At 40.2% G+C, this 17,334-nt stretch overlaps 1 protein-coding gene across 5 annotated transcripts in view; it reads right to left on the bottom strand.

Moving 5' to 3' along the window:
* The window catches only part of cyth1 (cytohesin 1), a 178,460-nt gene that overhangs the window by 35,790 nt on the left and 125,336 nt on the right, over window positions 1-17,334 (bottom strand). For all 5 annotated transcript variants that reach the window (XM_033044279.1, XM_033044277.1, XM_033044278.1 and 2 more), the window contains exon 3: window positions 7,652-7,716. In XM_033044279.1, coding sequence (XP_032900170.1) covers window positions 7,652-7,716 — 65 coding nt within the window. The remainder of the gene's footprint in view (window positions 1-7,651; window positions 7,717-17,334) is intronic.

Genomic DNA, 17,334 nt, shown 5'->3' on the forward strand with positions numbered 1-17,334 from the left:
ATGATGTGGTTGGAAGCTTTTCTTGGCATCATTCAGGTTGCAAATTATTGGGTTCAGCCACAGGCAACCCCCAAGGAGAGGAACTGAATTACCGATAGTCTATGAAATTTGCACTCGGTTACCAACAGTAAAAGTGTTCTCATGCTATAAGAGATGAGGCTACATAGCTCAGAATGTACCTTCACCAGAAGGACTGCAGTGGATTAAGAACATAGCTTAGCACTACCTTTTCAGGGGCAGTTAGGGCAATACTGGCTAGGAAATAGGGAAATGCTGGCTTTTACAGGGACACCCAGAAAAATAATTGAAAGTAAAGTAATGTTGTTGTCACTTTGGTGGTGATGAGAGAATATGTTTAGAATAGAGGGATAACTATTCAATATATATTCTCTCACCACCACCAATGTACTGTTGCGGCAACATATACCACCAATAGACAACATTGCTGCAATTCACCAAGGCTTCTTCAAGACCTCCCCTCTTATCCACCACATTAACCATCCAAAAACACATGGTGAGCAAGTGTATGTGGTCACTGTCGTGAAAGGTTGTTCAAGAAAGTGGCTCATCGCCACAATTATGGATGGACATTGCCCAGATCTCAGATATCAGACGAGCGGCTGTTCCAGTAAATGCAAGATCCATAGCAGTGGAATTCCCCGACTCACCTATTTTCTCTTCTTTATGTCACTCCTTAAAACTAACCTTCTGACCTAGCTAACAGTCAACCGCCTGAATGTCTTATGTATTCATTGCGATTGCTGATACTCCGATAATGTACCTGGACACATTTTAGCACACTACAGGCTTCAGAACCCCTGGGAACGCATCTCTTGCACCTGATCCCACTTCTTCTCCGCCACCCCCCACCATTTCGCTGACCTTCGACACTTGCCTGTGTCAAAGAGTTTTGAACAGATTTATATTATTTTCAGAGACTTTTCAAACCTACACAAATACATTTCCTTTTAATTAAAAAATGAAAACATAAATTTAAGTAAAAATAGATTAAAACACCTGACTGGCATCTACCCTGTAAATTGTTTTTGATTTTGTTGCCATTTTACAGTGTTATGTCAAATTGCAAGACAATTTTAAATAAATGTTATTTTTGTTAGCAGGCAGTGCTTTGAGACCCTCCATCACACAGATAAGCAATGTGATTTACATAATATATCCATGTAGTAAAACATCCAAAAGCATTTCGCAGGAATGTTATCAAACATTATTAATCATTGATCCACGTAAATATTAGGACATGTACCCATTAATTTGGAGAGATTGGAAAGAAAGGGTGAGAGGTCCAGGCAGGGAGCTCTAGACCTTGACAGCTGAAGGTTTAATACTGGAATGATGAGAGTTAGGGAATTAGAGAGATCAAGGGTTTGTGGAGCAGGAGGTGGTTAGAATTAGAATAGTAAGAGGGTTTTTTAAATAGATGCAAATTTTAAAACTATTACTGTGCCTGAGCCAGTGGGCACAGGAATGATCGATGGAACTTGGGTAATTTGGGATTGCTCTGTGATGAAACTGGTAAAGCTGCTGCCTCACAGCTCCAAAGCCCCAGGTTCAATTCTAACCTTTGGTGTTGTAATTAGGGTCTAAAGAGGGGTCACAATCCAAAACATCTCCCATCCACGTTCTCCGGAGTTACCTCCTGAACCGCTCAGTTAGTCCAGCACTTTGTGTCTTTTTTTTGGTGCTGTGTGGTTTTGCTGGGTGTTCTGGTTTCCTCCTACATTCCAAAGATGTGCAGGTTTTAAATGACCACTATATATTCCCTCTATTATGTAGGCAAGGAATGGAATCTGAAGTGATGTAATAAGAAAGTGGGAAAGACAGGTGACAGGAAAAAGTACTGGGAGAATAAAATTTCATTGTGAACTGTATAGACGATGGATTGAAATTGGCATGAGAAAATATGATGTTATGAAATTCTGGATCTCAAGTTCACAGAAGCTACAATCTGGAACGCCAGCCAGGTAACCACTCAACAGTTGCATATAAACACATGTTGAACCCTTGTCAAAGACCGTTTCTGTTCTCATGGACATATTAATCTTTTTGAATTATGGAAAACAAAACATATTTCAAACTACATTTTAAAATTAATAATATTCTATATTTGCAGATGTACTAATCTAGCTCAGGGCTATCGATACTTTTCACATCACTAGATTACTCAAAAAGAGCAAGGTGTGAGCAATGAAGAGGAATGCTGCCTCCTTTTTTTAAACGGACGCAGCCACACCGTGGTTGGACAGCAAGATGTGCCTGTTAACAATGACCTGAATCCTACCACCCAGATTCTTGCCTCCATATTGTCCCAAAACTCCTACCAGCAGATACACACTCATATATCCAATTGTCCTCTCACTCTCAGAGTTGGACAGAGAGATAACAAGACCTCAATGGCAAGGAAACTTCACTGTGGCCCAGAACACCCTGGTGGCCTTTCACAGCTTGATGATTTCAAAGGCCTTCATTTTTTGTTAAATAGTTATAATGTTCAAAGACATCACCTTTTGATCATATGGGATATATTCACAATATCAAAACCAGCTTCTGATGTTCAGAAAGAGCTTACGGCTTGGGAACTAGAAATTCGTAAATATATCACACAAGACTGGGTGCATAAATCTTTCTGGATGATGTACTTACGACCGGGAAGAACGTCTTAATGACAATGTTCATCATGAATAACATCAAAGTAGATGGTTGATGCTCGAACTCTGAACCAGTGAAAGCTTTCAACACATTCCAAAAACTCCACACTGATATTGAAGCTGCACAGCTTGTAATAACATAATTTGTTCCAACAGTTCAAATAAATAATTTTTTACACCAACACTGATCGTGTGCTCCAGACACAAGCCACCAGTGGAAAACAGCCAAACAGAAGTGAAGGAGATGCACTCTGCCGTGATTAATGTAATTAACTATTGAATCAGATTCAGATTCAGATTCAATTTTAATTGTCATTGTCAGTGTACAGTACAGAGACAACGAAATGCATTTAGCATCTCCCTGGAAGAGCGACATAGCAAATGATTTGACTAAATAATAATAAGTGTCCGGGGGGGGGGGGTGATTGGCAGTCACCGAGGTACGTTGTTGAGTAGAGTGACAGCCGTCGGGAAGAAGCTGTTCCTGGACCTGCTGGTTCAGCAACGGAGAGACCTGTAGCGCCTCCCGGATGGTAGGAGGGTAAACAGTCCATGGTTGGGGTGAGAGCAGTCCTTGGCGATGCTGAGCGCCCTCCGCAGACAACGCTTGCTTTGGACAGACTCAATGGAGGGGAGCGAGGAACCGGTGATGCGTTGGGCAATTTTCACCACCCTCTGCAATGCCTTCCGGTCGGAGACAGAGCAGTTGCCATACCATACTGTGATGCAGTTGGTAAGGATGCTCTCGATGGTGCAGTGGTAGAAGTTCACCAGGATCTGAGGAGACAGATGGACCTTCTACAGTCTCCTCAGGAAGAAGAGACGCTGGTGAGCCTTCTTGATCAGAGTTCAGGTATTGTGGGTCCAAGAGAGGTCATCGGAGATGTTGACTCCCAGGAACCTGAAGCTAGAAACACGTTCCACCTCCGTCCCGTTAATGTGGATGGGGGTGTGCGTGCCGCCTCTGGACTTCCTGAAGTCTACAATGAGCTCCTTGGTCTTCTTGGAGTTAAGGGCCAGGTTATTGTCAGCGCACCATGCTGCTAAGTGCTGGACCTCCTCCCTGTAGGCCGACTCATCGTTGTTGCTGATGAGGCCAATCACCGTTGTATCATCTGCATACTTGATGATGGTGTTAGTACCATGTACAGATGTGCAGTCATAGGTTAAGAGGGAGTAGAGGAGGGGGCTCAGCACACAGCCCTGTGGAATGCCGGTGTTCAGGGTGAGGGTTGAAGAGGTGTGCTTGTCTAACTTAACAGACTGGGGTCTGTTGGTTAGAAAGTCCAGTATCCAGTTGCAGAGGGAGGGGTCGATGCCCAGGTTACCGAGTTTGGTGATCAGTTTTGATGGTATAATGGTGTTGAATGCTGAGCTGTAATCGATGAACAGCATTCTTACGTAAGTGTCTCTGTTGTCGAGGTGGGAGAGGGCGGAGTGAAGTGCCGTTGAGATGGCATCCTCCATACTCCAGTTCTTGCGGTAGGCAAACTGATAGGGATCCAGTGTGGGGGAAGGCAGCTTTTGAGGTGTGCCAGGACCAGCCTCTCGAAGCACTTGGTGATGATGGGGGTAAGTGCAACTGGGCGGAAGTCGTTGAGGCTTGCCGCAGTGGAGTGTTTTGGCACTGGCACGATGGAGGTGGTTTTAAGGCACGTGGGGACAACTGCTGTGATATCGTATAATAATGACAAAAAATGTATATACAAACCGAATCAAATCTCTCTTGCGACAGAAAAACAAATCTATTATCTGCATTTGTTGGGGAGATTTTAAATATTGTTTTGTAACTACACTTCTGGTGCAATGTGGAGAGTGAGATAGGTTGAACTAATTTTACGTATTATGATTTGACATTGTGCATTTGCCTGGTTGGGTGTGGCCACGAGGAGCATTAATGGAAGTTCCCGGGGCAGGGAGAGGTGGGGGTTACTGAAGACACAAGTTGCCACTGTTTCTTTAAATGAATGCAGTCACACAATCCTTTTATGTTACAGTCATAGAGCCATAGAGCGTGAAAACAGGCCCTTCCATCAAATTTGCTCACGCCAACTGACTTGCCCCACTAATCCCACCAGCCTGCATTTGGCCCATATCCCTCCAAAGCTTTCCTATCCATGTACCTGTCCAAATGTTTCTTAAATGTTGTGAAAGTACCTGTCTCAACTACCACCTCTGGCAGCCTGTTCCATATACCTACCACCCTCTGTGAAAAAAAACTGCCCTTCAGGTTTCTATTAAATATTTCTCTAATCGTCTCAGGATCTTACACACCTCTACAAGATGACCTCTCATCCTCCTGCGATCAAAGGAATAAAGTCCTAGTCTGCTAACTTCCCCTATAATTCAGCCCCTCAAGTCTTCATTAATCCTCTCTGCACCCTTTCCAGCTTTACCTCATCTTTCCTATAACAGGGTGACCAGAACAATGCACATCAAAAATAAAATAATTCCTAGTTTTGTCAAAGGTGTAGATACTTCTCACATATACTTCAACTTTTCCAGAGGCTGTTCGGAACAAGTAATAGGCCAGGCAACAAGTTGTCACTGGGCCAATAAGGCACAGACAGAAGGAGCTCAAGTTGGTGAGTGGGAGGCACAGCAAAGTGAAGATAGTCTGCTTTGGCACACAGGATGTTTTAATGGAGGACAGCAGCAGTGTTACTGGCGGGAGGCAATAACCAAGCTGATAAGAGTGTGCAGGAAACTGGAGCAGAGCAGGAGGAAGATGTGACACCTCAAACAAGTTGCCATGGTAAACCTGCCAAATATTAACACATCCCATTAACATAGTTTTGCCAGGCAATTATCCAATGCTTGGACTTCACATAACCTTACAGCTCTTCCACTGCTGAGATACATGCCTATGTGGTTCAAATTGGATTTGCGACTCACAAATGAAAACCTTGGTACAGCTTTAAAGAGCTTCACAGAGAAAATGGTTGGTGGGAGTTCCAAGATATCTCTGATGATTCTTTATGGAGGGACATGGATCAATTACAGACAAATGAGATTAGATTAATTTGGCATCATGTTTGGCATGTTCATTGTTCACTGAAGGGGCTATTCCTGTGCTGTACTGTTCTATGATCAAGATTCTTCATGTTCAGATCTTGTCATGTCATATAAACCACTGAGACCAAATGATTTTCAATGTTGCTGTTTCAGTTCAAATTTCAGAATTATTATTTGGGGTTCATTGAATACACATTGCTATGAGAACTACTTGACTACTAAATCTATCATACAGCTTGATCACAAAGATCTGTACACGAAACCCAAGACATAAGATTACAATGTAATCTATCACAGATGTTGTAATATCATTTTGTGAAGATTTGTATTACCAGTTTACTACAGTGTATTGGTGACACAAGAGGCTGCAGATGTTCGGAATCTTGAGCAAATAACAAACCACTGGAGGAACTCAGCAGGTCAGGCAGCATTTGAGGAAGGATTGGACAGGTTGCTTGACCCGCTCAGTTCCTCCAAAATTTTGGTTTTTATTGCAGTATACTTAAAAAATAATCAATTATATTTTATCAAGGACATAATAATCTGATGATGCAGCGTTCACTGCTTTTTGGATTAGTCAGGAGAACATGGTGGCCATTCGCTATCGTCTTCTCAATGGCTGATTAGTGCTTGGGGAAACTATTATTCAAATTATTACATGCATAAATATAAGGATTAATTTAAACAAATCAAAAACCTGCCTTCGGGAATTGCTGTTTATTTTTTACAAACATAAATTACAATTCTTGAGGCATGATCATTTATTCAGAAGATCCACAGTCTTCTCCAGACATCACCATGTGTATTCAGCCACAAGAGTGAATCTTGGTCTAATATTCACAGGTCCCTCTCTCTAAAATGTTTCTATCATGTACTAGTGTAGGGATCAGATGCAATTTTAAATTGCTGTGCGAGGATCTGCAGTTTACCTGTACTTTGTGGGCAACTAATGTGGTCACCACTGTATTCCCTGTATTAAGGGGAGGCCATTTAAGACTGAGGTGAGAAAAAACTTTTTCACCCAGAGAGTTGTAAATTTGTGGAATTCCCTGCCACAGAGGGCAGTGAAGGCCAAATCACTGGATGGATTTAAGAGAGAGTTAGATAGAGCTCTAGGGGCTAGTGGAATCAAGGGATATGGGGAAAAGGCAGGCACGGGTTATTGATTGGGGACAATCAGCCATGATCGCAATGAATGGCGGTGCTGGCTAGAAGGGCCGAATGGCCTCCTCCTGCACCTATTTTCTATGTTTCTATGTTTCCCTGACTGACCGCAGACTGCCTTTGAAACATATCTGTCTTCTCTTTGGAGAATTTACACAGGAATTATTATACTAAATTATTATATGTCACCAAATGATCACCTGAAAGAATAAAGTCTAATGCACTACCTCTGAAACTAAGGTAAATACAGTATTTATTGTATGGGTGAGTATTTGATTATACAACTTCTTAATAATCTTGGTGGATTACTTGTTGGTTCAGTATTGCAATGACTTACAAAGTGTCTTATTCTCTTTAGCTTCCTGGTTGTTTAAAAGGTCAAACCGTTTAGCAGGTCAAAATTTATATCAGATGGAATTGGAATGCACCAATTTCTGCAATGTAACACTCCACACCTAACAACGGGGTTTCCTCCAATCTGCTGCCACTCTGCTGCAGTAACTACCATTAAAATATGTACATTAATGAACAGGAAGAGATAAGATGGCCCAACAAGTCTGCCTCACGCAATGACAATTAGAAGTTCATGACTAACTACTTCCTCATACACATTCCCCTGCATAAATGGTATTACAGCATTTCCAGTAAAGTTATGCATTTATAGTGGCAGTAGTTTTAAGGAACTTGCTGGCCAACAATACTTGCATCTTAAATTATCAATATGAGGTAATGTAGGTTGAACCATAATTCAGGATATTATGCAGTAATGAGCACAGAACAAAGGGAAAATAGAAATGAGTTCTTACCTCTCTTCTGTTGAACCAAGGTTTTCAAGCTCATTCGTAACCTCTGCTATCTCATCCTTCAACCGCTATAAAAGGACAAGATCCAATAAATAACACCACCAAACACATGGAATGTAATTACTTTCAAACAAATCATTTATTAACAAAATATATAAACTGAAGAATCGGGGGACTATATTCCCTCAAGTCATTGTCTGTAAATGTACTTCAATAAATATATGTAAAAGCACTTTCAATTTTATTAGAAAAACCTAACAGAGAAATCTTCCCTTAGATGCGTGGGCAGACATGTTAACTGTGTTGAAAGAAACTGTTATAACAGCTAAAATGCAACCTTCGTACGAAACTCAATATGACTTAAAATCTCTAAATAATGAAATGACCTTGTAATAAAAATTAGAAAATGCTGGAAACATGCAGCAGGTTTGGCAGCATCTTTGGAAGGAGAAACAAAAGTCTATATTTCAGATCAAAAAACCTTCATGGCTTGCGGTTAGTTCATCCCTCGCCAAGATAAGCAATTATATATTGGTGGTCTCCTATGATTATGTTAGGCAGAATTAATCACTCTAATCATCAGGACAGCAATACTGACACCACGTGTTCAAAAGGGAACTGCAGATGCTGGAATATCGAAGGTACACAAAATTGCTGGGGAAACTCAGCGGGTGCAGCAGCATCTATGGAGCGAAGGAAATAGGCGACGTTTCGGGCCGAAACCCTGAAGAAGGGTTTCGGCCCGAAACGTCGCCTATTTCCTTCGCTCCATAGATGCTGCTGCAATACTGACACCACGTTCAGGTTACTTCTGAAGAAAGATGTTAATACTATGGAGCAAAGGTTTTTTGACATAATGTGTAGACTTCACCAGAGTGAAAATTTGACACAGCGAAGGGAAAAATACACCCTTAAAATGTATTTCTGCTGAGGGGAGAGGTTGGTCATTCTCAAAATAATAAAAATATTTTAAATACATTCAAAATCATGACATGTTCTGAGAAAAAAGCTAAAATGTTGAAAAACAATTATTTTTTGACTTCAGTAAGATCGATGGTTCTAGCAAATGAGATAGCTGTTATGCAACCCGTCTAAAATTTCCATAAACTAATTTGACAGAAAAGAAAATCAAAATACATGTATCCAAAATCCCTCATATTTCACAGCTCCCATTTAATTTGACTCAATATGTAGTCAGATCCACCACCAGCCACCTATCCAAGGACACAGATTAATAGTGTAGATACATTAATCTGTTGCTTTTGCTGAGTTTGTAATGATCCGTGCCTTCCTCAAACAAACACATGATCGTCCATAATCCTCACCATCAATCCCCTTCAACACGTTCAGTTACAACCAGGGAAATAGCATTCACTATCGGTCTCTGGAGACTCTTTCTGACCATCAGCCCCGTCCTATGAAATAGCATACGGAAGTATGGATATAGTTGCCTTTTGAGCACTCAACATGAAAAAGGCATATATTGAAAACTTTATTGAGGATTTGTGATACTTTTTTGAAAGTTTTAATCCCATGGCCTTTGACAATATTAGATTTAGTAGCATTAACATTTTAGTAATCATAATTTATGATGTTTTGCTATATATTTATTACTGTCTTTGCCGTCTCAAAAATGTAGAATTTACATTTTCCTTGATCTTCATTCCCTTTGTTCTGTTTTCACACCTCATCTATGTATCTCCCTCTCCCCTGACATCAGTCTGAAGTAGGGTCTTGATCTGAAATATCACCCTTTCCTTCTCTCCAGAGTTGCTGCCTGTCCTGCTGAGTTACTCTAGTATTTTGTCTATCTTCGGTTTAAACAAGCATCTGTAGTTCCTTCCTACACAATTCAAAGCTTGATATATTTTATACATCCCTTTTTATGAGGAGATCTCTAATACAGCACCTGATTATATCTCAGAAGTATTTCCAAGCCCCCACATTTAGCATCCTTCTTGAAAATGTAATGACTTTCATTAGTACTGCATTATCAATTCATTATACTTGCTAAGGGAAGAATGAACTTGCTTGTGGGTTGTGCCTTTCGAGATCTTTGGATGTCCTATAATATTTAATAGTCAAACAATTTAAAAACATTCTAATGCAAAGGATCACAGCAACTAATTTTGAACGATTAAGATCTCACCAAAACGGGTGGGTGAGATAATGGACAGGTATTTGTTGAGTGATGTTAATTGAGAGATAAATGCAAAGCTCCTCTGTTCCTCTTCAAACAACGGCATGGGATCATTCAGATCATTTATATTATCTCTGAGGTTATAATACATGGAGCTTTGGTTTAACAGCTAATTTGAATGATGGCAACACAGATATTACAACACTTATTACTGGAAATACCTACTAAGAAACAAAACTTATGGAAACCATTGGTATCATCATATTGCACAATTTAATAGTATATTCCTTAGTCCTCATTAGTGTCTTGTCATTCCTCTGGAGAGAAAGCATTGCTCCATATCCCTTTTCTAATTCTATTTTCTTTACTCATTTGGAAACTACAAGTGCTGTTTCAGGCTTCTACATGACATCCTTTCTTGACCTAATTCTATGACTGCTTCAATTTTCTGCCCTAAAAACTACCAACAGAGAGATCTCGGCAGACTGGCTTCAGATCCCTAAGGCTTTTCAAACCTTGTTTAAAAGAGGTTGCTGCAAATTTAGTCAAAGAACGACCCGTTAATCTCATTGTCCCGATCTTTGATTTATAGTTTAAAAAATGATTGAACTGTACCCAATTATAACACTCTGCACAGCAATCTTGTGTGCACATCTTACAATCCAATGAACATGTTTAGATTCCATTGCTTACAGGTGACTCCCACGTAAAGGACAGGTTGCATTCCTTGAAAGCCTTCCAAATCGTAATTTTCCGTAATGCAAAACACTATTTCCCATTGAAACCCATGTTATAATGGAGATGTATTCCTACAGCATGTTTTTATCCTAACAGAAATGATAGTACCCCAACTGTTGGTTCACAGTGGGAGGGCACTTTTCAGAGTCTTTGTCGGTTTCCAAACCTTAAGGGCCCAAGCAGCTGCATTGGAGACACAAAAGACTGCAGATGCTGTATACAGACCAAACACAAATTGAAGGTTGGACGATGGTAAAACAGACAAGGAAAGAGGGAATAAAAAAGGGCAGATCAGATAAGTGGGGGTAGGGGAGGTTGGAGATAGGTGGCAGTCACTTATGACTCCATTATCAACTTTCAGTATTCAGTTTGAATGGAGACAAACTTTTAAATTATTATCAAATTCAGTGAGATAATTTAATTTTATGGCTCACAACAAATTGCAGTAAATTTGGAAACCTCTTGAAAAAATCTGGATATCAAAATAGACCTACCACGTGAAAGAAAACCACATTATATGTGCATGAGAAGAAATGAGAGCTCAAAACCTAAAATGGATAACATATTTTATCTATTTTCATACATCTTTTGTCCATTTGGATACTGAAATGGTTTCATCGTCGGACACAGAGGGTGATGGTAGAAGGTTGTTTATCAGACTGGAGACCTGTGACTAGTGGTAACCCTCAATCCGCTGCTGAACACAACGGATTGGGATGAAAATATACAAGGCATGATTAGTAGAAATGCTGATTAATACACAAAAGGACACAAAGTGCTGCAGTAACTCAGCAGGTCAGGCAGCATCTCTGGAGAGCATGGATAAGTGATGTTTCAGGTTGAGACCATTCTTCAGACAAATCACCATCATGAATAGTAAGTTTGCAGATGATACTAAAATAGGTGGTAAACATAGATAGTGAAGATGGTTATCAAGAATTACAATGGGATCTTGCCGGGTAACAGCGCCAAGGAGTGACAAATGGAGTTTAATTCATATAAATGTAAGATGCTGTACTTTTGGCAGTCAAACCAAGGCAGGACTTGCACAGAGAACTATAGGACCCCGGGGAGTGTTGTAGAGCAGAGGGATCAAACCGTACTGGTACTTAGTTCCCTGAAAGTGGCGTTACAGGTAGACAAGATGGTGAAAAAGGCTTTTGGCCCACTGACCTTCATCAGTCAGTGAATTGAGTGTGGAAGTTAGGATGCAATGATACAGTTGTACAAAGCGTGGCGAAGCCGCACTTGGAATATCGTGATTTGTGAATTCATAAAGATGAAATTCTATAACCCAAATGACCATAACGAAGGATCATTTATATTGTTATTTTATCCTTCTGTACTGAAGTGTACATCTGGACCCACACCTCACTTAATTCAAATCTCTCGCATTACTTTTCAGAAATAGGCAATGTTTCGGGCCGAAACCCTTTGTCAGACTGAAGGCCGAAACCCTTCTTCACCTCTATAAATTCAGTCTGAAGAAGGGTTTCGGCCCAAAACGTTGCCTATTTCCTTTGCTCCATAGATGCTGCCTCTCCCGCTGAGTTTCTCCAGCATTTTTGTCCAACTTAAACTCACTGATGTTCGGCTAATCTCTCATTCTAATTTCTTACGCTTCCCTTTTCAAATTTAATCTTCTTTCTTAACATGGACAATGTATTACAATACATAAGCCACTAGACCCATGTAGTTAATTATTATTTACAATGTGTCATAGAACCATTTAGCCCAACTCATCTGCGCTAACCAAGATATCCTACTACACCATTTGCCTGTGTTTGGTCCATATGCCTCCAAGCCTTTCCGATTCAAATGTCTTTTAAATGTTGGAATAGTATCTGCATCAACCATTTCCTCTGGCAGCTGTTCCATATATGTAACCACACCTTGTGAGAAAACTACATCTCAGGTTCTAGTTAAATCTTTCCCTTCTCACCTTAATCTTATGCCCTTGAGTTCTTGATTCCACACACCTTGAAAAAAGGCTGTGTCTATTCACAGTATCTTTGCCCCTCATGATTTTATACACCTCTATAAATTCATCCTTATCTCCCACATTCCAAAGAATAATGTCCCAATGCAGATCAAATATTATTTGGTCAGAGATCAACAGCAGCATTACTATTAGCATACATTTATTCTTATCCACTTCTGTGTATTTGTTAGCTACATAGTAAGATGGAAAGGGAAATCCATGATCACATTATTCAGATTATCATAAATATTTCATTTCCTTGCTTACTGCTTGTTGGTTATACACTAAATTGTGATCTGTCACCCATTTGGCACAGAAGACTTCATCAAGATTTCATCAACATTTCGTCAAGACTTCAAAGACAATGCACAGAGAAAGAACGCTGTCACAAAGGCCAGCATCACTATTATGTATCGTTGTGCAAGTCAATCCTCTCAGTCAATTATGACATCAACGTCTCACTCACAATGAAAACCTAGATGACAGAGTAGATACACGGTGTCTGATAAATTCATGCTAGCATTCTAAAGGGCCTGCCACACTTATGCAATTTTTTTGGTGACTGTCACAGTCGTAGCAGGCCATCAAAAAAGCGGCGATTGGACCCCCCCCCACGACAATGTCTACGACAACCTATCACCTAGTCGATGTCAAGCTACCGACAACCAGCGACCCATTAGGATGTCCAACTACGACCACACCCACAACAACCTACCACCACACAGGCAACAACCAAAGTCAACCTACGTCCACCCACAACAAGCTACGACAGGCAACGACCCTGTCGGCGACAACTGAAGACATCTGAAGACAATTCAGTCGCCGGTACCTGTCGCCGATTGCCATAAGTTGACGTAGGTAGTCGTCAATGGAATTCACCAAAGTCAGCACCCGGCGACAACAAACAACTGGCGACAACCTGCCTCATCTTGGCGACAGCACCTACGACAGGAGAAGACAAGCTACGACAAGCCCACTGTTGCTGAAAAGTTTTGAACATTTCAAAATCCAGCGACGCCAGAAAAACGTTACAACTCTTTAGGCGACTTGAGGAGACTACTCACGACCATACAGGCGACACCCCGGCGACAGCCAAATCGCCTGTAGTCGCCGAAAAAAATTGCCTAAGTGGGACAGTAGCTTAAGTCTTGGTGAAAGCAATGAATCAGTGAATGGTGATTATATAATCAAAATTCTTCAACTCTACCTGCCTGTGTACAGAAAACCATTGCCTTACATTTAACTTGTTATGTGCAGTCTTTAGTTTAGAGATACAGCATGGAAAGAGATCATTCGACCCACCAAGTCCATGCCAACCATCGATCATCTGTCTACACTAGTTCTATGTTATCCTACTTTCGCATCCATACACCTTGGGGCCATTTTTAATCGCTGATTAACGTACTAATATGAAAAATATACACAAAAATATACAGCTGGAGTAACTCAGTGGGTCAGACAGCATCACTGGAGAAAATGAATAGGCGCAGTTTTGGGTCGAGACCCTTCTTCAGACTATGATGCTCAGCCGAGTCACCTGTGTTACATTATCCAATTTGTTATAAGTGCATACTATTTTAAGGTGTTGGGTCTATGACGAATGTTTTGAAACACTAAAATTGGATAAGGAAATTCATTATGACTTTAAAAGATTGTCTTTTATGGTGCTGGTTAAATATTTTCTCGTACAATTGCACAATGGCCAGTCTCAACCTAATCACCCATGAGTCTGAAGGGTCTCGATCCGAAACGTCACCGATTCCTTTTCTCTAGAGATGCTGTCTGACCCGCTGAGTACTCCAGCTTTTTGTGTTTATCTTCGATTTAAACCAGCAACAGCAGTTCCTTCCCACAACATACTAACCTGCACGTCGTTGGGATGTGGGAGGACACGGAAGCGCCCAGAGGAAGCCCATGTGGTCACACAGAGAACGTACAAATCCCACACAGATAGCACTCGAGGTCAGAATTGAACCTGGGTCTCAAACACTGTGAGGCAGTAGCTGTACCAGCTGTGCCATTGTGCAATTGTACTATAAAATATTTAATCAGCACCATAAAAGACAATCTTTTAAAGTCATAATGAATTTCTATTTCCACTTCTAGTGTTCCAAAGGACAACATTTATTATAGATCCAACACCTTAAAATAGTATGCACATGAAATATTTGATAATGTAACACAGGTGACTCGGCTGAGCACCGTAGCTAATATATACACAATAATTATTAACCCAATTAACATGTGATTGAATAAAATACAAAATTCTGGATGACTGGAATACCACTGATCAAGCTTATGTTGACTTAAAGATCAGATTCAAAAGGTACCTACCATTCAAGGAAATTCCTAATTCTAAATTAGTGCTTTATTAAATGACTTAAACATGTTGGATCACTGTAGCTTAACAAGTATCCTCACTGCTTCTTGAAATGCAACTTGCTAAATTCAAAATTATGGTTTAAAGGTTTTTCAGGTTGTTATTTTGTTGCCTTCACAACAATGTCACAGGCACCCTGTTTCTATAAAATATTGTGTGACTTCATATCCTTTCTAATAAAAATGATTACTGAACTGAAAGCAATGTTTCGAAACATTCCCACAGTAATGAGTGAAAACAGGACAAAAGGAGGCGACATGACAAGATCAACACTGCACATCACACAGGATATTCTCACAGATTTTGCTGAAGCAGTGTCTTTAGTGAACAACTGACAAAGTTGAGAAATCTGTGCTGAAACAACTTTTTTATAATTGCAGTTCAGTATAAATTGTTCACATGAATTCCATTTTTGCTGATTTCATTTTTATTTGGTGATGTGCTCCTATTGATTATTGAAAATTAAATTGGCATCCTTTCTATCTGTCAGGGAACAGATTCACTGTAAGGGAACTACAACTGATCAACAGGATGAATTCCATACCAACATGTAAATGTGGATTGTTCCTTCAGACAAGAGCTGGCCTTGGGGAAAATAAAGAATGAATTAAGCATCGTGTATTTGGTAAACTACAAACATCAAGATGATATACCAGAGACACAGGAGACTATAGATGCTGAAATCTTGAGCAAAACATCAAGTAATGGAAGAACACAGCAGGTCAATCAGCATATGTGGAGGGAATTGATAGATGATGTTTCGGATTGGGACCTATCTTTAGACGGATCAAAATGAAAATGAAATACCAATATCCTTCAGTTTTAACACCCTGTTGCATGAACCATAAACTATTGCAAATGATGAGATTGAGCATTCTGCTTTCATCACCACAAGTTCAATCTGTTTACAGTTGGGGAATGAATCGTGATTGTAGCATCAATTTACAGGTCTACACACAGGTGAGATTTATTGGGGAAGATTCTCACAGGTCAACAATGGTCCAGCAAGCTTACGAAACAGCACACTGTCAACAAGTGCCATGACTAAAATTTATTATTCACCTTTCAGATCATAGTTTTGTATTGCTAGTTACAAGCTATGGTGCCATGGAGACATAAATGGAGTGATCTGGAACCTTGCACATGTCTGCTCACCTTAAATTTAAGAACAGAAAAAAAAGTTGAAGAGAATAATGACAGAAGGGAGATTCTGTATTAAGAGCGTAAGTGAAAAAAGGCAGAATCATAAGTTAACATTTAAGTAACTTCGAGAAACAATGCTGCCTGTAGGGGTACAAGCTCATGGTTTAACTTATCCCTGTCCAGTTCACTAAGGTCAAATTACTTGTCAGCCACCTTTTATTATATCTTTATCGCAGTCATTACCAGCTCTAAATGGTTGCAATGAATTGGATTCCGGAATCCATCTTGAGACACCAGCAATAAACTTGAGCTACTGTTTTAACCAAGTCATCCTCAGCGCTTCAATGCAATGGTCCAAATTCTTATGTGTACTGAGCTTGCAAGCAAAATTAGATTTCTCCCACTTAATTGGCATTAATGACATAAATATCATCATCTCATGACATACACTATCAAGGGTTTTGGCATGATGATAACTGAAGTTAATGTAATATAAATCTTCCAGATATCTACAGTGAATCTGCTCAAGCACAACTCTCCATCACAAATTGTGGGTGCATTGGCCAGGTGAATTAGTTTCATAGATTAATAAAGGCATCCACTGTGAGTGTACTGTTACTTCTCTTGCAATTATAGAACAGCACAGCACAATAACAGGGCCTTCGGCCCACAATATCTGCACCGAACATGATGCCAAGACCATCACTTATCTACCTGCACATAACCCATATCTTTCCATTCCCTGCCCATCCATATGCCTATCCAAAAGAATTTTAAATGCCATGAATACATCTGCTGCATCCACCAACCTCGGCAATCACCATTCTAATGCCAACATTTTTTTATTCCTCTCTCATCAGTATAGTCAAGGCTTCTTCTACACACAAAAGCTGAATGGAGTTTCACATTCTAACGATGATCAGTGATTAACATAAGTTCACATCAGTAAAGACACACACACACACACACACACACGCACACGCACACGCACACGCACACGCACGTTTGAACAGTTACTGAGCTGCCACAATGAATGCAGTCTAAGTGTACTGTTATAAGCCAAGGCTTGACAGTCATGGTTATAGATTCGGACAGCATAGAAACAGGCCATCAGCCCATACCAATGTTTTTACCCATGAACATGAATTACAGTAGGGCTGTAGTCTTCAATGCTTTATCTATCCAAGTGTCTTCTAAATGCCTCTTAAATGTAATGATTGTAACTGACTCCACCACCTTTGCAATTTCTTCCTAGTTTCCCCCAGGTGCTCCAAATTCCTCCCACAGATATACAGGTTGATGGG

Source organism: Amblyraja radiata, chromosome 26 (assembly GCF_010909765.2).
Source record: "Amblyraja radiata isolate CabotCenter1 chromosome 26, sAmbRad1.1.pri, whole genome shotgun sequence".
NCBI classification, from domain to species: Eukaryota; Metazoa; Chordata; class Chondrichthyes; order Rajiformes; family Rajidae; genus Amblyraja; species Amblyraja radiata.